This window comes from Sarcophilus harrisii, chromosome 3 (assembly GCF_902635505.1).
Source record: "Sarcophilus harrisii chromosome 3, mSarHar1.11, whole genome shotgun sequence".
Classification (NCBI taxonomy): domain Eukaryota; kingdom Metazoa; phylum Chordata; class Mammalia; order Dasyuromorphia; family Dasyuridae; genus Sarcophilus; species Sarcophilus harrisii.
In genome coordinates, this window is record NC_045428.1 from 393,945,780 (window position 1) to 393,970,826 (window position 25,047).

Sequence of the window (25,047 nt, forward strand, 5' to 3'; positions counted from 1 at the left end):
TGCTCTCTATTTGAAAACACTGAGGTAACAAGTGCTATATAATTGTATGGTATTGTTTTTAATCTTTGAAGAGTCTCTTTGCAATAGTTGCAGTTTTTTTTTTTTAAACCCACAAGCATGCATAAATATTGTGTATCTTACAAAAACAGAATGTCATATTTAAAAAAAAAGGTAAAAGAGGGACAGAAAGTGCATTCCTATCCCTCAAATGAGAGTTCAGGAACTGGAAAGAATGCAAATCAATTCACTGATTTTGAAAGATAGGAGGATGTAGAATATTAAAAGGTAATTGCTTTTAGGTACAAAACAAATTTAAGCTGGCTTAGTCATTTGGGTAGCATGTGCTTAAAATGCTGGGCATATTGCTTTTATCATACTATCTTGAACAAGGGATTCTACTTTAATACTAAACCTCTACTCAGGAGAGCCAGTATCATCTTTTCTAGGAGTGATATATTTTGTCATTTCCTCTAAATGGACATAATGACAAAAAATTTGGGGAGTCAAACAAGGTCTTGAAGTTCGACATCAGAAATGGATGTTATTATTAAACTTACACATCCAAGCTAGATGCAAGCCAGGAATAGTATAATATAGCCTAAACACGGGCACAAGTAAGTGCTCTATGTGCTTGAAATAATTTAAAAATTACAAAAGGAATTTAATGAAGAGAAATACAACAAAAGTGGGATGCTAGCTTTCAGAAGTAGCATTTCCTAAGCGATGGGGCTGTTCTGAAGAAACTACTTTGGTCTAAGGGCAACTTTTTCAATGAGAAAATCACTAATGTATGAAAAGCAATTCCAGATTGTCTCATTAGATGTTCTGAATATAGAGGTGACTTTTTATAAACCTTTAATATAATGGCTCTTCTGTGGAAATGACTCCACTTTTGTATACAGACTGAACTCACTTTAATAATCCACTTTTTATTTGAAACCCTACTTTGTGCTGAGCATTCTCCTCATTGCCACTTTATCATCTGTGAAGGTGGGTGCCTGGACAATTAAAATCGAAATAGTAATGGCCAGATCAACTGCTTTTTAGCTAGCTAAAGACTATTTTCTCTTCCTACACAGCTTAACTTTTAATTGGCTTGCTAAACAAAATGGATTTTGTTAATTTTTGTCTTCATTTCTCCTAATCATTTCTTGGTAGAATAGTTAACAATTTAGTGAAGTTTTAAGTGATAGTAAGAAGTTAGAAGAATGACAAGCAAGACACACCTGATAACTCAAAAAATGGATAATTACTCTTTAGATGGAAGGTTTCTTGGTTAGGAATGAAAGTCATCTTGAAGAAAACTCTCAGTGCCAACTTTGAAGATAGCTTAAGTGATAGTTAATGGGTTGGGGAGAGAGAGCATTTTATAGTTATGAGCATATATAATTGTAGATTGATATTTTAAATTATTGTTTATAAAAATCGGAGTTTGATTCAAGAAGATGCATTAGCAACTGCCTTGTCATTGTACTAAGAATTTCTGGGCTTTCCTGTTTGCCTTCCTCTATGTTGTTTCTCTCTAGTAGGATGTGAACCCCTTAGATCAGCAACTATCTTATTTTTTTATTTGTATAACAAGTATATTGTAAATTTTTAATAATGATTTTTCTTTCATTTATTCATAAGTGTTTTGGGATTTGTAATAGGAAATATGTCTTTCAATCTGGGGAAATAATCCTTTTTAATAAAAAAAATGTCATCTTTAAAGGAACTAGTTTATTAGAGAGCAAATTCACATGCTAGGCAGTGATATCCATGCCGTAAAATACTTTGCTTCTGTTGATGCCTCCTTGCTGAGCTGTACCACTGACCTATTTTGCACATTCATAACCAGAGCCATAGGGTCATAGTTATTTGTTATTGCTCTCCTTAATGACTAGAAATAATGAGAGGAGAGGTGATAAACAAATCTCTGGGATAATACAATACTACTAGAAGTCCCAGTCTGTATGCACAGAGGTCTTTTGATAGCAAAATAGGCATACAGAGTGGTAACAATTCCAGAAACCAATTTAGGCTTTTATCAAAACAACTGTTCAATATTATTATCTATTTTTGCTGTTAGAAAGTCTCAGTTAAACTACTATATAAAAAATCTAAAGATAAGAAACTTTATAGTTACTTAAGCACTGCACAAATAATATATGAAAAACGAACCATAGGGAAATGTAAATGCAAATACCAATTCCAGCATTTACAATATTTAATGTTTTCTAAAAACTTTGTTGAACATTTTTAAATGACAGTCTGATCAAGTCTAAACTTCAAAAAAATTAAGTCATATAGGTTTCTGAATATCTTTTTTTTTTTTTTTAAATGGGCATGAGAGAGTGTTTAGACCTGGGATTTCAACAGTTTGTAGAATATCTAATATCTAAATTTTAAATTCCCTCCACTGTTGCAAATTTTAAATTATCTTAGCGAATTGTTTGGGGTATTGAGATGTTAAATAACTTGTATATGTAATTTGTAGTGTAAGCCTGGTGGACTTGAAAACTCTAAATGTCTGTGTGTGTGTATGTGTTTTATTTCTCATATCCTCAGTTCCAATTGGAGACCATCAAGCTAGCTTCTGCCAGATGTAAAATCAAAACCTATTTTCTAATAAATGATCTTTTACCATCTCAGACTCCACACCCTCCACAGAAGTTTTATTCTTTCTGATTTAATTCTATAATATGGCAAATTTCTATTTATCCTTCCCAAACTGCCTCATCAAGCTATCTCCTGCATTACTTTTCTGCAACCATGTCTTTAATAACCACTTATTTTGTACAACACTTCCCCTATGGTTGGACTGTGTTACGAGAGACTTCAAGGAGGTACTCTTAAGGGCAGGAGAAAGAAGCTTCAAACATTAATTACAGGAGGTCAGCAGCTGTTTTCACAAGAAGAGGTCAAGAGGATTCTGTTTAAAAGCATACGCCTTAGCAAGCTGTGTGGACAGACAGAGGAGTGGGTTGAGCATGGAAGAAGGCATGTAATCCCGTGGGTAGAACTACCCACAGAGGTGGAATGGGGATAATTGGGAAAGTGGGAAGGAGATAAAATTCATGTGGTCTAAGGGAAATGCCAAAATCTGGTTATTTGCTAACTTAATATGGTCTGCATACCTTATACAAACGAATGTAAAGCTTTACCCTATTTTTGTTCCTATCAGATTAAACAGGAAGCCCTGAATTTGTGCCCTGTCTAGCCATATTAACTAAACTGGTTAGCCTATGAAAGATTCTATCACTTTTACCTATGCTTTCATTAGAATTTTCTTTTTACTCCTGAAACAGGTGTTATCTAAAGAATGGAATATACATTTTTTTCTTCAAGTCTTGACTTTTTTGTTGGGTGTGATAAATACTAGAATCACTATGAGTGATTAAACAAGTAAAATTTTAATGATCTTGTTATCAGTTTAAGATAACAGTTGTAGCCCAATTATAGGGCTCTAACTAAGAATAAATATATGAGTGTATATGTAGATCTTTTGTAAGAAAATCTCTTGAGATTTTCATACAGGCATTAATTTTTGCCATTTACATGCAAAACAAACTGTGAATACTGATGCAAGTTGCCTGCTTAACCTTCCCCTGTGGGTGGTAGTGGAAAAACAGGCCCTAAATTATGCAAAATACAGGTATGGCCACTTTTGGGGTAAGCGATGATTTCCTTGATCCATTCCTCTTTCAGAGTTGGAAAAAAAAAAAAAAACAAGCTCTTAAGTGCTTGATAAATAAATGGCCATCTACCAACAAAAATCTTATTTCCTCCCTGAAAAAAAAAAAACAACAAACAAACTCAGAATCACTTAATGGAAAACATAGAACACAGTTTTGCATAGCACTCATTTAGACAACACAAATAAGCAGTTATTAATGCTAATAGGTAGGTGTTCCTCTTCCTGTTCCTACTGAAAATTATCTAGGGATCCTGGATGAGGGAGTCAGGAGGTTGGCAAGCAATATGATGACAAATCCCAGCTCTAAATCTATGTAATTAAATCTCCTCTGTGCCTTACATAAAAATGACAGTTAAGATTATAGTACTATAGAGCCCTGAAGAGTTATTCACGTCCTCCAGGTTCTCCTTCAAAGATTTCTTAACACTGTTGCAAAGTATGCAAATTAGATTTTGTCCACTAAATGGGTTCACTGTGATTTCAAGACCAGCAGGGATTATTTTTCAGAGAAGGTTATTTTAGGATAGGAATTTCTTAACTAGCAACCCAGATGCAGCTTTCTGTTTCTCTGCTGATGGATCCCAACCCCAGCATCCATCTCACCAAAGAGCCAGCTCTGTTGCTTCTCCTTGCCATGTGGTTACCCATTTATGCTCCTTTATGGGACTGCTTTGACCCCCTAATTGGAGATCCTATCATACTTCAAAAAGAGCTGTTCTTCACACCAGCCTAAGAGCATACATTTTAAAATGATTTATTTTACAACTTCACATTTCTTAAGGCATGAACAATGGTGTATGAATGGAACAGGTTTCCCAAAGCATTATGTTTTGTTGTTGTTGCCACTGTTGCTTAACAAGGCCAGCACAAGCATGTCACATCACAGGACAGACAAACGTCAAGCCTGAACTGACCCAGAGCTGTGATCCAGGAGTTTATAGTATATAATCATGGCTCTTCCAAGCGAATGACCAAATTCATATTTTATACATTTATACATAGTATTTTGAACTCTCGAGGTTGGCTTTAAGCACCAGGTACAGTTTTTTTTTTCTTTACAAGCTCTTCGGACTTTGGATTACTTTTATCTGCTCCCTTTATTCTGCGTTTCAAGGGTGAGGACGTTTTAAGGAGTATGGCTGCAGCAAAACAGAAAAAATCCCAAAGTGGTCAGGGGCCTGGTCTAATGCACTTTTGAAAGTCCATTATAAAGATGAATAGAAAAGCAAATGGTAAGTTTTCTGTAGACCCACAAACCACGCTTAGCTATAAGAAACATCATTGTGCATAGTTATTTATTCATTCAGAGTGTGATATGTGTACTCAGATCTATAGTCTTGGGTTACCAGAGTACAGGGCTTTCTACTTTGCTAAAGCCAGGCTCCTTTCGAAGTTCCCAATAGGTGTCATTAGAAACCCATGCTTCTCTTTGATTGGCATCAATGACTTTTCTGTGAAAACAGAAAAAAATTCACATCAGATTCAATTCAACTCAATTCCAAATATTTTTTAAACGCCTGACGTGTTGCAAGGCATTCAAACAAGACTTGATTTTCTTTTGTAGCGATGAAACTTATTAAAACTGATATTACTGGCTATATAGGTTATCTTACACACCTCAGTTGGAGTAGTCTTGGTCAATTGTACTTTGCAAAGTCATGGTCACTATTTATTTTTTGCATTAGCACATCCCCACTGTTGTTGTGTTCATAACCATGTCAAAGGAAAAATAATTCAAGTGGGAAACCATCTGGCTAACACTTCAAAGTGGATTTTTAAATTCCCATTTTCTGCAGGACTCCAGCTGGGTCTCAATATGCTAACAGAATTACGATCTCATTAATATGGGTATTCTTTCCAACCATGCAGATCACAGCTTCATCACGCCTGGGTATCTTATTCTACTTTGGGCCATGATCTCCTCCAAATTGGCCAAAGAGAGTCCACATGATGTGCTGGAAGCCTTCCTCAAAGTCTTTTAAAACTACAGGATTTTAAGCATTATCAAAGATACACAATTATGTTATGGCCTTCTGGGCTAGATGAATTATTACTCATTAATTTGCACTAATTACTACTTATTCATCACTTCTTTACTAATTTGGAATAATCTGGAGCAGGCAGAGACAAAGTGAGTTTATGATACAGTTGAATCTGAATTTTTTTTTTTAAATCACAGAGTATTGAAGCTGAAAGGGAATTCAAGTCAATAAGCCCAATAATTTATCAAGCTCCTATTATGTATTAGACACTGTGCTACATATTTGGGATACATCAAAAAGTCCAAAAGACCAGTCCTCCCAACTCTCAAGGAACTCACAGTTTAAAGAGGGAAACAGACAAGATGTGTTCAGACAACCTGTTTGGAATAGTCTCAGAGCAAAGGCACTAGAGTTAAGGAAAATGGGGGATTGCTTTTTATATAAGATAAAATTTTAGCTGGGACTTAAAAGAAGCTAGGGAAACCAGGCAATAGAGATAAAGAGAGCATTTCAGTTACAGATGACAGCCAATGAACATGTTCTGAGTTGGAAAATGAATATTTTATGCATGGAAAAACAAGGAAGGAAGCTTGGAGACCATCTATTTAGATGGTCTCCATTTTACAGATGAAGTCAATGATGTCCAGAGAAGTGATGTAATCTGCCTGGAGTTGCCAAGTTAAAATTTAAAATGAGAAGCATTTAAACTGAGATTTTATCCTCCTTTTAACATCATCTCCCCCACCCCCACCCCACCCCCGGCCAGAGATAAGGAAGAAGGGAAAGAAGTTGTTTCTGAACTTGTGATCTTATTCCTGAGTTTCGACTGATGAGAAGGAAGGGAAAAATACTCCCCGAAATTCAAGACCCAGCTTTAAAAGGAAGGTTGTACAGAACAGAAGGACTTCATGCTGTCAGGATTTACAAGTTATACATGTAGTAAGGGAGTAAAAGGAAACCAGCTGTGAACCCATCCTCAGACTCATTTCAGCTACCACCAAACATAGAAGGAGCTCCAGGGGGGGAAGTCTAGGCAGGCGAGAAGTATGACTTTTCATGCACATTAGAAAACCAAATTCTTGCTGAGGGTTTTAGGCAAAGATGAATATACTGAAAAAAGTATTTAAGTAAAATCTAAGTCAAAAAGGAAATAACATCCTTCCTTTCCTCCCTCCCCCGATTTGGGTAATTTTTTCACAGTACATATGAGAATTCAAGGAGGTCCTTGAAATTATGAGAATAATTTACAAATTATATTTCAATTAAATATACATTCAATCATTTTCTTTCCTTTCTGAGTATATTTCAATTCCTGAGACATAAAAATCATTGTTAAGGATCTGATGCCAAAATGTGCAAGAAAAATAGCACAAAAAATAACTGTTTTTAGTCTAGGTAAGTGATCAATTACTTAACTGGGTTCTTGATCTCTTTTTCACTCATTAATTCTCTTCTTTATTCTAAAGCAAGAAGTCCATAAGTAAGAAAAAAGAAGTAGTTTGGGGTGGAGGTGTGTGTCAATTTAAATCTAATAAGGATGAAATCAAAATAAAAGAACAATGTGATTTAAATTTGATTTGCTTTCATGTCTCAATGACTTTTTTTTTTAATCCTAATTTTGATAACACAATCAATCAGTCACTAAGAATTTTTAAATGCTTACTATGTGCTAGGTCAAATGTTATTTTTTTAGTTATTAAATGTTTCAAATAAGAAGGAAGAATTTAAAATCAGAATTAAAACAATGATTTATTTGGAGCTAGGAGGATGTTAGAATTCGTTGAACCCAATTCAGATAAGGGAATGGAAGCAATGTTAATGTTTGACACTGGAGGACCTGACTAGGAGCCTCTGGATCTCCCACTAAGCAGTATAATCTTGTTCAAGTCACATAATTTTTTGTGTCTCAATTTTCTCATTTATAAAAGAGAAGAGTCATATCACCTACTTCAGGGAATGTAGGTGAGAAAAAGGATTTGGCAAAAACATTTTTATGCAAATATCTAATCATTGTTATTATAACTATTATTCAAAACCAGGTCTATAAAGAATGAAGAACTTTGAACAAATCCATTAGGGGTTAAAATGTTTTAAAGCAAATAGCCAGGAAATGATAACCCTAAAATCGACATTGCCTTAATGTAACGCACAAGATCTTTGACCCTTTAGATTAATTACTGTCTCTACAGTGATTTTTCTTGAAAAGAATATGCAACAATTGTCAATCTATGTGACCAACAGAAAAGCCCAGCAGTGATGAACATCCTCTCATTGTTTAATAGTAATTTTCATCCCAATGGAATGGATTTCAAAGATAGTATTCATATAATGAATGCTGGAGTTCAAAGGGCCACCTAGTCCAATTGCTACATGAACAAGAATGCCTATTATAAGCAATGACAAGAGGTCATAAAGTCTTTCCTTGAAGACCTCTAACACAAGGGAAATCCCTTGCCCATTTGGGCAGTCCATTCTACTTTTAGACAGTTCTGTAATTGGAACGGGGTATATATTCATAATTTATGTATCAGGTCATGGGGAATTTCTTGTTGAAAGAAGAAGAGTTTCAAATTTCTTAACAAGAATGGATGAAGGGTGATACTTTCTCTACAGAGTATCTTATCACTAAACAAAAATATCCTGGTATGACCTCACTTTTTTTAGATTTGCAAAGAATTCATAAGTATCTTCCATATTCAGAGTGAAAAAGAAGAGAATCAGACTCTGGCTTAGCATTATCAGGATTAGTTATCCAAAGTATTCACAAACACCAAGATTTCTTTAGTGCTTCCTGAGCAGGAAGCAACATTTTCTCTTTTAAGGAACTTGATTCCTTTGACATTCTCCTATTACCATAGTGTTCTTATTTTTATTCACTACTAGTTAGCTGATTATAGAAATGGACTGACTCACTTAAAAAATTTTGGTATATGTTCCAGGTGATTTTCTTCCATGTATCGCCTTCGAGATCTTTGAAGCTCTTCTACTCTTTGCTTCTCAGCAGCTGCTGCTTCTAAATTCCCTTCTTCCAAAAACCTAAGCACAGAAGAGTTTATTTTTCAGAAGATATACCACATTAAGATAGGAGTAAAATAATTTGATATATGCCATATGTATTAATAAAATAATAATTCTCTTACATAAGGTGGGAACTAAAATTTAATCCACAGCATAAAAATAATTATCTTGATTATTATGAGTAAAAAACATCACAGAATTCTAATTTATTAAAATATCCTTTATTATTGTTATTTTTCAGTTATTTCCAACTCTTTGTGCCCCTATTTGGGTTTTTCTTGGCAAAGTAAGTAGTTTGCTATTTCCTTCTCCAGGCTATTTTATAGATAAAGAACAGAGGCAAACAAGGTAGTGACTTGCTCAGTCATACAACTAGTAAGTATCTGGGTTCAGATTTGAACTCAGGTTGATGATTTCATGTCCTGTACTCTTTCCACTGTACCGTCTAGCTGCCCTCACACCCTCCAGTCTTTACAATTTCTTTGTTGCTATTAATACTAGATATTGTATCATTTATGAGATTATACATATATACAAAGATATGCATGCAAACACACACACATACACACAGATTCAATACTATTGGAAACTTTTTATTGGATCTTGTCTCATCACCTCAACATCAAGGGATAAAAATGTAGAACTCCTACAGGTAATACAAATTCAGTCTTGCAAAGATCATCATTTCTTGATAATACTTAAAAATTCTTGAAATTCAAAATTCAAAATATAAACTGAATAAGTAATTCTTTCCTATGCAATCTAAATTCCACCCATTACAATTTTTCTTTCTTTATCCCTGTCCTAACTGAAACCAGGAGAGCAATGTATAAGAGTAAAATGAAGATGTAGGTTCAAATCCTACCTCTAAACACTACTTGTATGTCCTTGGTCAAGATATTTAACCTCCTATGGCCTTAGTTTATCCCTCTATAATATAAGGTAGCTGAACTAGATTACCTTGTCTCATATAACTCATGAATATATCATTCTATATACTTTCTTAACTAGCAAATGATCAAATAAATTATCAATCTATTCTTCCCTTCTTCCAATAAGTGAGAAAGGCCATTTTACCATGCCCATATAAAACTCTAAATGAGAAAAATAAGCCGATAGTTATTTACACTACAAATATAGTTTTGCTTTACAAAAATAATCACCACAAGGTTTCTTTGGATAACCAGTTTTGCTGTGAACTTGTGTTTATTTTTTGGACTGACAGTAGAGGTGGGAGAAGGAAAAAAAAAACTTGCAGCCAATTAAAAGGTAAATATAATTTGTTTTTTCTATTTATTTTATATATTTTTATATCTAAAAGATAATATATTTTCTATAAGCTCACAAAATGAGTTGATTTGATTTCTCAAAATTAGACTTTCCCATAATTTTCCAGAAATCCTTTTTACTATGAAATAGAAAATGCACTTGTGCAGAATCACATTAGAGGTAGGAATGAAAGATGTTTTGGCCCTTAACAGGCTCATCTGTCTATTTTAGGATTCTAGAAATTTAAAAAAGATAGGAAATTTGGATTGATGTAAAAAAAAAAAAAAAAAAAGAAACAAAGAAAAAAAGAACTTTTGTCAAGAAAATTTTTTTTTTAAATTCTCGTGAATATTGTTGAAGGACGCAAAGTCAAAAGGCATTCTCTTTGTTCTTATCAAAGTGCACTTGTTACACATAAGGTTGTGCCAAGCATCCGCAAGTGCCATTATAGGACAAGATAGCCAGCTGTTCTCCCTCTCCACTGAGGCCTGACCAAGAGGAAATGAGCTTGAAAGGCATCAGGAGACATTTCTTTGACAAAGTGATGATTTGGATGACCGCCAAAAGATTTTAGACACTATAGTGGATAAATAAGGAATATGGAATTGGTTATTTAAAAAAAGAATGTCCATCTTCCACTGATTGATGGAGGTTTAGTATTATCACTGCAAAGAAATCCTATTGGACTCCTTTCATTCAAAATTAAATTTATGTGAAAAAAAAGATAGAAAGAAGCTGAGACATTTTTTCCTACCTTCAGAATATATGGAACATAATAAATTCTGTAAAAAAGAAAGGTTAGCAGGAAATGTGGTTAAAAAAACTCTTTATGAGAGGACTTTAAAAAAAATACAGAATGATGGGCAAAAAAAGCAAAGTATATATGAATAAATTAGGAAGGAGAAATATGGGCACAAAATTAAGAGTGAATAAAAATTCTAATGGTGATATTAAAAATGTTAAAATTTCAAAAACAAGGGCAAAATATAAATATATAATATTTTGTAAAGGAAGTAATTCAAAATATAAATATCAGGATTAGGGAAGCAATTACTAATGCGGGTACAAGTGACATTGCCAGAAGGAATCTAGAAAGAATGGTCAAAGATTATGAAACCTTATCCAAAAAGACATTAGTGGCACCCAGTGGTTTAATTGCTATAGCTGACTGAAGGCAAGGACTTCAGAACAGAAAAGAAGATTTGAGAAGAGCTGTGAAGATGAAGTCTGATGTTGGGATTGGAATTTCTGTACTACAGTTTAACATATCAGAATGACAGGTTTCTCACTAAGCTTTTGAGAATGAATTTTCCATAGTTTTTCAAATCTAAACCAAATGGATTTTTAATTCAAAAGAGGGAAGGAGAAAATTACTTTTGTATAGTTACTAAGCTACAGAGTATTCATAAGATAGAATAGCCCTGAGCATAACCTAAAATTCACATGAGTCAACATCTAAGAAAAGATTAAGCAATGAAACCTATGCTGGGAGATATCTGTAAACAGGTGAACAAAACAGAGGTAACAAGCAAGGGGAAGTAGAAAGCCTAACATAAAAAGGCAAATTTGAATTTAAAGAGATCTCTGATATATGATAGAGACTGTTATTGAGGAAAATGCCTGGGGAAGGGTATAACTTTATTCAAAAGTAATAGAATAGGGAAAAGGGTTGCAAAGAATCATAGGTATTAAAATACATTCATGTGGGGGAATACAGAAAAAGAGAGGTGGTCATCATGGTGAACATTTGGGCAAAGATGAATAGAAGCAAAAACAAGAGCAATATTGTCTGTAGCATATACTTCTGATTACTGGAAGAGGAGGAAGAAAATAAATGAGATATTTGGAAAATAAATCATAAGCATTACATGGATATGTGATAAATAGCTGTGTGAGCCTAGGTAAGTCACTTAACCATGTTTGCCTCAGTTCCTCATCTGTCAAATAAAATGGAGAAGGAAATGGCAAACTGCTCCAGTATTTCTGCCAAGAAAACCCCAAATGTTGTCAGAATTGGACATGACTGAAAATTAACTAAACAACAAAAATGATATCGAGGTACTGGCTAGTCAGAGTACTTTGTCCACAAAAAGTAAAACAGTTAATTTTTTTTTTGATAATAACTTTATGCTTCAAATGATGAAGACAATATTAAGAAGGAGACTTTCTTTTAGAATTAGTTTTCAGTAACAAAGAAGAAATGGTGGCAGAGGCAGAAATGATGGGAACTTTGTGAGGAAGTGACAGGTATATCTTCAAGATGGTGACAAAAAAGGAGAGGGAAACAGGGAACAGATTAATAGTCATTCTAGATTAGGGGAGAATAGATTTCAAAAGATTCAGAGAAAGGATAGGTAGGATCATATTCTATGATTCTAACAGGGAAATCAAACTTGAATGAATAAGAAACTCTTACAAATGATATTCTGAAGAAATTTTCATGAATAAGAAAAAAAATGGAGGAAGGAAAAAAGCATTTATCAAATGTCTACTATGTCATGGTAGACAAGTTATTATTTTATAAGTATTGTTGTACCTCTTTTGATTCTGGGAAGTAAGTACTATTATTACTCATTTTATAGTTGAGAAAACTGATGTAAACAGGTTAAATTATTTGTTGGAGGCTTTTGGATTTGAACTCAGGCCTTTCTGAATTCAGGCCCACCACTCTATCCATTGTGCCTATCAATTATTGAGAGCAACTGATGTGACTGTCCATGGAACTCATCACTCAACTTAGATATTAGAATTACATATGCAGAAAACGGACACAAGGGCAAGTAGAAGAGAAGAAAACTGGTATGATCCTCTAAACATAGAGGCTGGAATATGAAAACAACATAAATTAAGGTGGTAATAAAAGCTAAAGACAACAGAAAGGGTTTGGTCTTTTTTGTAAATTAGATAAGTAAGAAATTTAGTATATCACAACAGAGAGGCTTCTGTTTTCATTAGTTTGAATACTGTCTTGCATATAGAAGTATTCAAAACATATTTGCTGAATCATCAAAGGAAAAGAATGGTTCGGTAACTATTGCAGATCCTACAATGGTTTTAACAAAATCATTTAAAAATCTTAAAACTTACCTTTGATCTGGCCGGAATCTAGCATCCGTTGGAGGAAGAAGATCTTTCAGGACAGGATCTAATTCATTGAGTTCAATAGCAAACCTTGTAAAGCCATAGTAGAGCTCATAATTAGTTGGCATGGAACCTGAAGGAAATTCAACAAAATAAAATTTTGCTAATAAACATTAAGAAAAACCCCAAGCCATTCATTACTATAAACAATTGCTATCGAGTAATGTGATCTCTTTATATAACCATGAACATATTGGGATTGAAATCATGAGTAGGAAGAGACCTCATCCTATGTCTGAATTTCCTCAAGAAGAGATAAGCAGCCTGTTTGAAGACCTCCAGTGATTGGGGCCCCACTACCACCCCAATTCAGCCAATTTCACTTTTGTATCATTAGTTTTTCTATACATAGAGCCTAAATATGTGTCTCTATAAGTTCTATCCTTTGTTCCTAGTTCTGTTCTTTGGAAGCAAGTGGAATATGTTGAATTTCTTTTTCACATGCTAGCTTTTCTAATAATTAAATTCAGCTATCATGGTCCTCCTAAAGCTTCCCTTCTCCAAGTCAAATATTCCCTTCCTTCAACTAATCCTTGTGTAGAATAGTTTTCAATACATTCACTATCCTATTAGACTTGCTTTGGATAAACTCCAGTTTGTCAAAGTCCTTCCTTAAAAGATGTTATCCAGAACTAGATACTAAACTACAATGTGATCTAATTTAGGTGAAATACAGCAAGTTGCTCTCAATGTTAGAGTTTTCCCAATTTGATTATCTTTCTATCTTCTAAGGACTTAGATGTTTGCATATTTTCTCCTGAAATGGACTGAAACCTCCTTGAAGGCAGGAATTGTTTTCATTTGTGGATTCCCATCAGTTAGCCCAGGGACTGACTCAATGCATGTGCTTAATAAATGCTTGTAAACTTGATTTGATAGACCTCATTTTAGACACTAAACTTAGTGATTAATTCAGTCAAGACCTGTGAAAGTGTAAGTCTTTAAAAATTCACTTTGGGAACTCTATTTTGTAATTTCATAATGATTATCATAAAATGAAGATTTTAAAATAAATTATATTAATAAACTGACAAAAATCTGGATTTCCTAATACACTGTTTTAGAACATACTGGCTAAACCATTCCATCATGTTTCTTTTAAAATTCAATGTGTTTGTGCAAAAAAAAAAAAAAAAAAAAAAAAAAAAAAAAAGCCAATATAATTATCTTTATTAAAAAGGCTTCCTTGGCAGTATTATAGCGAAGCAAAAAACATGGCAATCTTTATGAGTTTGTGTTGATACTTTAACTACCTTCCCAACAGAAAATATAAAACTTACTAATGACTCTCAGGAAACTTCACTGCCAATTTGAAAATTACTCAAATTGATGTGCAAACTCATAAAGTTATGGATTTACTGTGACAAAATAAGTAATTGTTTTTTTTTTAAACTGATTCTGATATTAGTATTTTTCAATTCAATTATTATATTAGGATTCTATAAGAATAATGAAGTTGTTTATAGTAATTAAATTTAATAGAACTCTTACTAGAATTGAGATAACTTAGAGTATTACACTCAGTGTCAATTAGAATAGCATGATTTTTGCTGCATTCTTGAAATGCAAATACCTCTTATCAAAATAAGAGCTTACATTTATATAGTGCCTTAAGGTTGGTTTACAAAGCATCATTTTATTTGATTCTCACCGGGTCACTCTGTGAAGTGGGTGCTATTATTATTTCCATTTTACAGATAAGAAACTGAGATTTAAAGAAATTAAATGACTTGTCCTAGACAGCGAGATGATTAGAGCACTGAACCTTCATGTCAAGAAGACATGAGTTCAAATTCAGCCTCAGACACTTAGTTGTGTGATCTTGTGCAAGTCATTTAACCTGTTTGATTCAGTTTCCACAATTGTAAAATTGGAGTAACATTTATTTTCCAGAGTTGTTGTGAGGATCAAATGATTAAATATTTGTAGAGTGCTTAGCACAACATCTAGTACATAGTTGACACTTAATAAGTGATTGTTTTTTTCTTTCCTTCTAATGAGACATGAGAATTGCTAACTTCAAGTTTAGTACTTTATCAACTATATTCTACTATCTCTCATTTTACAAAACCAAAATATGCGAAAAAAGATATTGGATAACACCTATTTTTAGTTATCTAAATAATATATTAAAAATTAAACCACAAAAAGGAGCAAATCTTCATGAAGCTAAATTAACTCTGACTACATGCTAGAAATGGTAGTAGCTGGGAAAGGAAGAAAAAAAAATTGAAGTTTTATGGGTAAAGACTTTTGTAACTATATGGGCAATAAGAAAACTTCTGTAAATGCATGCTTTTAGTGAGTCACACAGTTGTACTCACTATATCCAATACTACAGTTTTATTACCTATTTCCTGATTTACTACCTACTCCTCTCACAGTGTTTCATCTTTTCTTTACTCAAATTACCTACACCATTCTCTCCTAGAAGAAATTATTATCCTCAAGCTTTACAAAAAACACACATAAAACTGAGACCATTTATCATTAAGATCTCTTATCTTCCCTACTTCTTATCTCAAAACTCTTCAAAAGTATCTCTTCTGTAATCATATGTACCAGTCTTAGAGGAAAAGTTGGTCTGTGACTTCCAAAGTCAAACCCTCCTATTTGCACTCTTTTAAAAAATTGTTTTATTTTTTTCTGGTTATGTGTGTATATTAACTTCTTTGATACACATTTCCTTATGAAACAGGTTGAAAGAGAAAAATCAGAACAAAAGGGAAAAGCTATGGGAGAGGAGAAAAAACAAAAAAAGAAATGTATACAGCATGTGTTGATTTACATTCATTCTCCATAATTTTCTGGATTCAGATGGTGTTTTCTATCCAGAGTTTAATGAGACTGCCTTGGATCACTGAACCACTGAGAAGAACCAAGTCTTTCACAGTTGATCATTGTACAATTTTGCAGTTACTGTGTACATTTTTGGTTCTGTTTGTTTCACGTACAGCATCAGTTAATGCAAATCTTTCTAGGCCTTTATAAAATAAGCTTGTTCATCATTTTTACAGCATAATAATATTCCATTACTTTTATATACCATAACTATTCAGCCATTCTCCAATTGATGGGCATTTATTCATTTTCCAATTCTTTGTCACCACAAAAGGAGCTGCTACAAACATTTTTGCACATGTGGGTCCTTTTCCCTTTTTATGATTTCTTTGGGAAACAGATCTAGTAGAACACTGCTATGTCAAAGGAAATACACAGTTTTATAGCCCTTTGTGCACAGTTCCAAATTGCTCTCCAGAATGGTTGGATCAGTTCATAATTCCACCAACAATGTATTAGTGTCCCAATCTTTCCACATACTCCCCCAGCATTTATCATTATCTTTTCCTGTCATTTTAGTCAATCTGAAAGGTGTAAGGTGGTATAAGGTGGTACCTCAGAGTTGTTTTAATTTAAATTTCTCTAATGAATAGTGATTAAGAAAATTTTCCCATATGTCTATAGATGGCTTTAATTTTATCATCTGAAAACTGTTTATATCCTTTGACTATTTGCATTTTTGATCCAATTCCTTTCCATCTTCTATTAAGAGACTGTCCCTGCAATTCTCTTCTCTTTAATGTCCAATCTAATATAGCCATAACTTCTTTAACCTTCATTTGATCTTATCATCTCAAGCTATAAGTTAATGTCTTCCTTACTGTTCTCAATTAAACTCCCTGAAAATTCTATATATAATGCATACTCACTGCTTCCACTTTTTCACTTCATTTTTCATCTCCTTTTAAGAGACAAAGCATCATTGTTTATCAAGAAGAGAGATATATATATTCATTCAAGACCATCCAAAAATTGATGTAGTAATAACTCCCCAATTATCTAGCCTTGGAAATGATGTAGTATATGTTTCCTCTCTTAAGCTATTTTGCCTTAGTTTACCTTGTACCACCAAGATGCTGTGTGTCCAAAAGATCACTGGCTGTCAGATAACAGCCTGCTATTCAATGATAATGAGATGCTTGAAGCTAATGAGCATCAAAAATGAAGTGCTTAAAGTTAATGTAGGTGCAGTACAAAATTGGATGTCTACCACCAGACCTAGTGACGTTTCAGACCTAAAAACACACCTCCAGAAGGTTATCCTTCCCCCTACCCATTCTGAAAAGAAAAGATTTGAGACATTGTGTGGGGGAGTATGATAGGGAATGAATCAGAGAAGAGTAATATCTTGACCACTCCTCAACTATTTCTCTCACTTTTCCCTATAATTTACCTGTTTGTTCCCTGCTATCTTCCTCTTTTAGAATTTAGGCCACTTTAACTGGCATTACAAGTAAAATAACCTTTGTCCTTGACTTGGAGATGCATTGGTCTGAGCCTGCAAATTCTTCTGAGACATCTTGTGACAATGATCTGGAACCCTTGAACTACAACATTTTTAGGTGCCCTTGAATCCCAATAGAATGACAGAGTAAAAAGAAACATGGTGGAAAGCATCTGGTTGAAGAGTAACAGAGTTAGAAACAAAATGGATTTTGACACCAAAGTTTATTAATGACCACCTTGCAGAGGAAATGGGCAAGGATTAGGAAACTAAACATAAGCCTGACACGTACACAGTCATCTGATACTTCAGTTATTTTGGATATCTGCTGGAACTCTCTGTGACCCAGGCAGAATACCTAAGGATAGCTTCATCTGGCTTAAAGTAATCAGTTCATTTTTTAAAATATAGATGAATCAATGAAGGTAATTTCTATTTAGTTTTTTCTTTCTTACCAACAAGGAAAAAATTAGTTGTCTAGGGAGAAACGGTTGGAACTACTAGAAAAAGATAATCATCCAATTTTAAAACTTTTGTTAGAGAAAGAGAAGTAAGTATAATACAGTCAGACCTTGATTCACAATTTAGGGATGACATTTTTTAAAAAGTTTTATTGATTTTGTGTGTGTGTGTGTGTGTGTGTGTGTATGTGTGTGTATGTGTGTGTGCACATGTGCGTTATATGTATATCTGTGTATTTGTTAGTAATTTCTGGAAATATCTAATTCCTCTGGAATAAATCTATTCTTATAAGAAAGAAAAGAAAAAAAGTAGAAATACCAACACAGTGAACAACTCTGACAATGCCTACAATATTCTGCTCTAGTAGTCTCTCTCCCTTGTATTCACACTATTTCACAGAAATATAATGAGAAAATCGGTGTGTAAGCCTGAAAAAAATTAAGTGTAAGCAATTATTACTATTATTATTTGTATGTTTGTCTTAAGAAATTTAGGATTTTTGTAAGATCTAAAAACTTCTTTCCTCTTTCCACTATTCTCTTTTTTCACTCCCTTCCTACCTCCCATTGATTTGGGTACGAATTTACTAAAACTGTTTATTTCCAAAATCTATAAAGGCTTGACACAAGCCTACTTCTGCTGAACGATTAGTAAAACTCCTTTAAATAACTTAAAATGTTATGCAAATTTAAGTTACTAAGTATTATTATGATTTATTGGAAGGACTCAATAATAGAGAAAAATGTATTTTTATGTGACTTTGATATAATTATTAAGTGTTTCAATTAGAATTCAGAATTAAGTAGCTAAAATTTACAGTAGAAAATAATTTATATCCTAATGCATCAAGGAATTCCAATTACAGAATATTTTCCTGAGCCATTTTAGACCTGTATTAGGTTCCATTGCATTTTTCTTCCCTTTCCTTCTCTTAGATCCTAATGACCAATTCACTTACATTTTATCTAACTGCTATCTATCCCCCATTTCCAATGATCCTAATCAAGAATATTCTTACTGTCGTAGTACAGATTAGGTAGCAATATAGCAGCCAATAGAACTTTCATGCTGGTGTTTCTAAACCTATCAGAATTAAGAAATAGTAATGTTTTCTAGGGATTAATAGCAACAATAAAGAAATAGGGCAGTCTGAAATAGAGGAAAATGTGTAGTCCTGGGACTCCCAGGTTCATATCTTATAGATGACACTAACTAGCCATATGACCATGGAAAACTCATGTCTCAAAGCCTCAGTTTTCTGATCTGCAAAATAGAGGGAATATATAGTATTTATCTTTCAGGATTTTTTCTGAGGATTAAATGAGGTAATACAAGTGAATCACAAAACTTAGTTCTATAAATTCTAGTAATTATTAAGAACAGGAAACTGGGCAGTCTCATAACCTCTAAATCATTTGCTGTCCCCATATATAAAATGGCAATAATAATCTTTGCCATTTATCAAGAACTTTAAGGTTTGCAGACCACTTTTCAGACGCAATCTTATTTGAGTTCCAAGTTCTACAAGAATCCTGAGGAAAATGCTATAAATATCAATCTCTTATGATGAAGAAACTGAGACTCAGAAAATTATATGATTTGCTCCAAATTACACGACTAGTAATTGTTGAAGGTGATATTCAAACAGCAATCTATCAGGTTCCAAGTCCTGCACCCTGATATTTAAACTCATTATTTCATAGGGTTTGCTGGGAGGAAAAGGGTTAAAAACACCAAGTAAATGTGAGTCTTTCCTATACAAACTTACAAAATTTATCTAAATATGTGACTGCATTTACTTTTGATTAGTTACATTTTTAGACATCTCCTTTAACAGAGAAAATAATTAAGTGGAAGTCTATTTGTCATGTGACAACATTACTTCATCAAATTATATCCTACTGTTAAAGTGATTTTTCTTGCACCCTTCCTCCCAGTACCATACAAAGAAGGATACATGGGAAGGTCTCACCTGGCCTCCATATGCACTTTGCTGATGGTGGAACGCCACAGTATAATCCTTCATGCCACTTTCCAAAGAGGCGGTGAACTACCTTTCCTTCCTGATCCATGACAATCCCTTGGACTTCATTTACATTAGAATTCCAATAATTCACCTAGAAAATACAACAACCCCTCTGCCTTAATTTTACTAATGTCATTATAAATTGATATTACTATTAAAGCCAAAAGGTTTTGTTGAAAGGCTTTATCAAAAAGCCTATCCCATTCTAATAAAAGCTAAAGAAATTTGCTTAGATGCAAAACTTAATGCTTAGACCATTTCAAAAGATATATATATAAAGGAATGCTTTATATGGAATTACACAGTTCATTCCAAATGTTTGATGAATTGGAAAATGAAAGAGAAAAGGGGCAGGCTACTAGTTAAATATATAGTTTAACACAAGTTTTTAAAAAATATATATATCCATATATACACATACATCCACTATACATACATACATACATACATATAGATAGATAGATATATCCCCTAAAAAAAAAAAAAAAAACACTTGAACATGATTTGAATACCTGAACATTTTAGAAAAGAGAAGAATAAAATGGAATTTTAGAAATAGAAAAACCTTAAAGAACTTCTAATAAACTCTTCTCATTTTAGGATTCGTGATTACAACTGGAAAAGACTTCAAGGATATCTAATTTAACAATTTCATTTAGTAGCTAAGTAAATTGAGGTTCAAGGAGGCTGTTTATTAAGGAAACTGAGAATGAAAGTTATGACTTGTTCAGTAAAACTGAAGCTCTTTGGGGGCAGGTACTTTTTAAGTTTCTTTCTTTCTTTCTTTTTTTTTTTCCCAATTTCTGTGTAATTCTAGATAGTACTTGGTATATAGTAGATGTTTAATAAAACACTTGTTGAATTGAATTGCCCATGCCCAGCTGGTTAGCCTATGGCAAAGATAGACTGAAGTTAATGCAACATATTATTCTACTCATTTAAATAATAATTTACTGTTCATCTTTAGATAGGTTAAAATTACAAAACAAAGGTGATATAGTTCCTATCTTATGTAATAAATATGATATAGTTCATATCTTATAGGAATTGAGATCTATATTAATGAATAAATTAATAATTTCTTACAGTCAAATACTTTCTCTACTCGCTTAATTTCAGTATTTGAAACATAAAAAGAAATGCATTCAGAACCCATTTTCAAAGTATTTTGGTAAATATCTCAATTGTTTTTTTTTTTTTTTTAATAATAATCCCTCTATTTAGAACATGCAGATTCATTCACATAACAGAAAAAATAATGAATTAGGAATCAAGATAATTATTTTGTCACTAACTTTTCATGTGATTTTAAAGGCAAATCTGTATTTCTGGGCCTTAGTTGTCTCCTCTGTAAAATGAGAGAATTGGTCCCTTTCAAATCTAACAATCTGGGATTTTGAACTAGTCATCTCCATAACTGGAATGCTCTTCTTTCCCATCTACAACTCAGGAGCTTCCCCCATGACTCAATTCAAGGGACATTGTCTGCAGAAGAATTTTCCTATTTCCTTGAGCTGCTCCTGCTGTCCTGTTCAAGGCTATTTTTACATTTACAAAGTGTTTTTCTCATTCATTCCTGCTTGAAAGCAGTAATTGCTTCATTTGTTTTTGTATTGTTAGAGCCCTGCAAGTGGCTTAGCACACAGAAGGTGTTTAATAAATATTTCTGAATAGAATGAATCTATATTTGCAAAGTGCCAGTTCTATACTCCTAATTTAAAACAGTCTTATTCTTTAAGTCTGAGTTCCCTACCAAACAGGAGAATCAGTAGTTATTTCAGAAAGTTACCTCAAGATAAAGAGAAATACATAAAATGAAAGAAAACACTCATTTAAAGCTGAGGACAAGAAACTGAAAAAAAAATATGTCTTAAATTAAGCCAATAACTATGTGCCATACTGGAATAGCCCAATAATTTTAAAATGCTCAAACAAATGAAAGGTATATTCTCTATATTAAGGTAGCATATATCGTCGACACATGGAGAAATACATAATAATTGTGGTAATCCATTCAGACAGAAGGAAGGGAAGAATGCCTTTATGGGTGTTTGGATACTTCATACATTTGTCATTTTAATAACTCACCTTCCTGAAGCCAAGGTTCTATTTCTGTTGATCAATTTTCCATGTTGGTCACAATGGTTGGGATAAACTGATAGTAAGAGACTGATAACTAGCATATATTTTATTACTACATTTAAGTGTAATATTTAAGAAGTTGATAATGACTTCATAAACTTAGTTATCATAGATATGATCACCTAAAAATGGATTCTAGGGAAAAGTAAGTACATGCAAAAGCTAATTTTTAAGCAATTAAACCCAATCAAAATATATAAGCTTTCTGTTTTTAATATTCAATGTTCTGTCTCTTCCTTAGGACATATTTTATATTATATTCCCTAATCACATTATTTACCTTAATAAATGTGAGTTTACAGATACAAATACTGCTCTTTGTGTTTCTAATAGTGATTTCTCCATAATGCTCTATCCATCTCCTCCCACTGAGGATGTTATGAATGCAGGTAGTGACTTTGTTCCATACGTAGTAATCTCCATACCTAGAAAGAGATTGTATTACTACAAAACCAGTGAAACACACAGGCATCTCTACTTATGCACTGAAGGTAAACCTGAGCTCCTTCAAAACTCCTCTTGTCTTATTTTTCTTCTTGTTATCTCCTCCTTGGAGGGTTTTAAGTAGTCAGTGATTTTTCCGATAGATTCTAAGTTTCTGATTCTGATGCATAAATATATAAGATAAGAATGATTATTTGGAAAGTATAAATTTACCAGATTTTACCCGATAATTCCATAAAACTGTTGCAAATTCAGTGACTAATGTAAAGTTATAGCTTTTCCCTAAGAAATATATGGGGAAGTATGTTTTTATAGCTCTTTGAATTCATCTCACTCATGAATTTGCATACATTTACATAATTTAGTAAAAACCAACTATTCCAAATTGAAATAAATGAATTGGCGTAGTATAATGCACACAATATGCCAATGCATAGGTTATGCACAACCAAATACTATATCACACATTCTTGATTTATGTATTTACATCTATACAAAGTATTGCTATCTCAATGTATAAAATTAGCTACAAAGACATATGTACATATGAGTATATATTTATATATGCACAAAAATCTATATACAGTTAGCTATACAGACATACATATACATATATTTACATGTGCATAAGTTTTCTATTTAAACATCTACAGTTAATTATATAGATGCTTGTATACATAAGCGTATACATGTATGTGTGATTACATTGATGTGGAAATTCCCTCCTTGATGGACACTGGTAATAATCCTGTAATTTATAGTTTGAATAATTTAGAGAATAAGTGAATTATCCATGGTTACACAATTAGTATATGTCAGGTACAAAATTTAAAGCCAGTATATTTTGATTTTGACACTGGCCCGATGCCTACTATGCTATTCTGTTTCTAATACAAATGTATGACACAAACAGTGAATAAGCTAGAAATAATGGAGGGGAGGAGAGAAAGTGCAAAACTACACAAATGAATTATTCAAAGCCACTAGGAGAGGTAGTGCTGACAGACATCTGTGGCAGCAGCTTGTTTTCCGTAGGCTGACTTCCAAAATAAGGTACAGTTCTCAGGAACTATCTCCAGTTCATTTAGGGACAAAGGGGTCAAAACAGGACATATTTCTGGAGAAATAGGATTGATACTAGACGGATCTAGATGCATTTCCATGCTCCATAGGACATGAATTAATTCTTGTTGGTTAAGCTGGATGTGGTCATTTTTACTTTCCAACACAAAGTGCTTAGGACAGGAATTTTAATGTATATGCTTTTAGGGCCTTGGATCTCCAAAATTCCTGTAGTTCATTAACTGATATTTCTAAAGCATAAATCTGATCTTGTTACTTCCTTGCTCAAAGAATTCCACTGGCTTCCTCTAAATTCAAATATAGACTATTCGCCTTGGCATTTAAAACCTATCACAATCTGACTTCTATTTATCTATTCCTATTATTTCCCGTTACTCACTCCACTCCCAGGCAAACAGGCCTATTTACTGTTTGTTCCATGCAAATGACCTTCAAACTTTTATCCATGTATCTTTGCTCAGACTTTTCCCATGTCTAAAATTATCTCTTCCCAACTCAACCTTCCATGCCATGTCTTTTCTGTATGTCCAAAATTATTTTGTTCATATTAAATAATATTGTATTTGCTTATCCACGAACATGTTAATTCCCTCGCTTTAATGAAACCTCAAAAGCACAGAATTTGAAGACTGGAAGGAATCTGAGCTGCCACTGACCCCAAGCTATCCATGGAAGGACCCCATTTCCCCCATTACAATATACTTGACCAGCTCTTTGAAAGAAGACAGTTATAATTTGTGTCTTTGCATCCATAGCACCTTGGGTATGATTAGCACTTAATAAAATTTTTTTGAATTACATTCACACTTCAAAATCAATTTAGATTTACATCATTATCACCATCACCGCCATCACTTTTAAGATTTCGCAAAGTGCTTCTCCCTTTCATGAGATATTTCCCTCCCAGATGGACAATGATAATTAACCTGCAACTTATAGTTTGAATAATTTAAATTTTAAGAGAATAATAACCATTATCTATGGTTACACAATTTGTATATATGCATACAATTTGCATGTATATGCAATCAAATTTGCAAATTTGATAGGGCCTGGATCTATGATTTTTATTTGTATATGAAATTCCCAGATGAGGAAAGTCCTTCTACCAGAGGAGGTTGGTACCTCCTCTGTGACTTAAGAATTTTGCAGATCTGTCTGGAACAGTAAGAAATTAAGTGATTTGCCCAGTTCCATATAGTCTGAATGTAAATTTCTATCTTTCTTTATAATCTGGCCCTTGTCCATTTTCCAGTCATCTTACTTATTTCTACAAACTCTATAGTCTAGAGACACTGTAATGCTTGCTGTGCTTTGAACACAATATACATCTCTATTCTGGGCATTTTCTCTGGCCAACTGTTAATAATATCTGGAATGCTTTTCTCTTTCCTCTCCAATTCCTGACTTCCCTGTCTTCCTTTAAATCCCAACTAAAATCTTGCTTTCTGCAAGAAGACTTACCCAGTCTTTCTCAATCTTAGGGCCTTCCCTCTAAGAATATTTTCATTTTATTCTA

The 25,047-nt window shown here is 33.2% G+C and overlaps 1 protein-coding gene across 10 annotated transcripts in view; it reads right to left on the reverse strand.

Moving 5' to 3' along the window:
- Positions 1-2,426: 2,426 nt before the first annotated feature.
- The window catches only part of OSBPL6 (oxysterol binding protein like 6), a 249,239-nt gene continuing 226,618 nt past the window's right edge, over positions 2,427-25,047 (reverse strand). For all 10 annotated transcript variants that reach the window (XM_031960403.1, XM_031960409.1, XM_031960408.1 and 7 more), the window contains 5 exons: positions 22,282-22,426; positions 19,806-19,950; positions 13,033-13,159; positions 8,572-8,694; positions 2,427-5,127 (listed from right to left, as the gene is read on the reverse strand). In XM_031960403.1, coding sequence (XP_031816263.1) covers positions 5,019-5,127; positions 8,572-8,694; positions 13,033-13,159; positions 19,806-19,950; positions 22,282-22,426 — 649 coding nt within the window. In that variant the 3' untranslated portion in view covers positions 2,427-5,018. The remainder of the gene's footprint in view (positions 5,128-8,571; positions 8,695-13,032; positions 13,160-19,805; positions 19,951-22,281; positions 22,427-25,047) is intronic.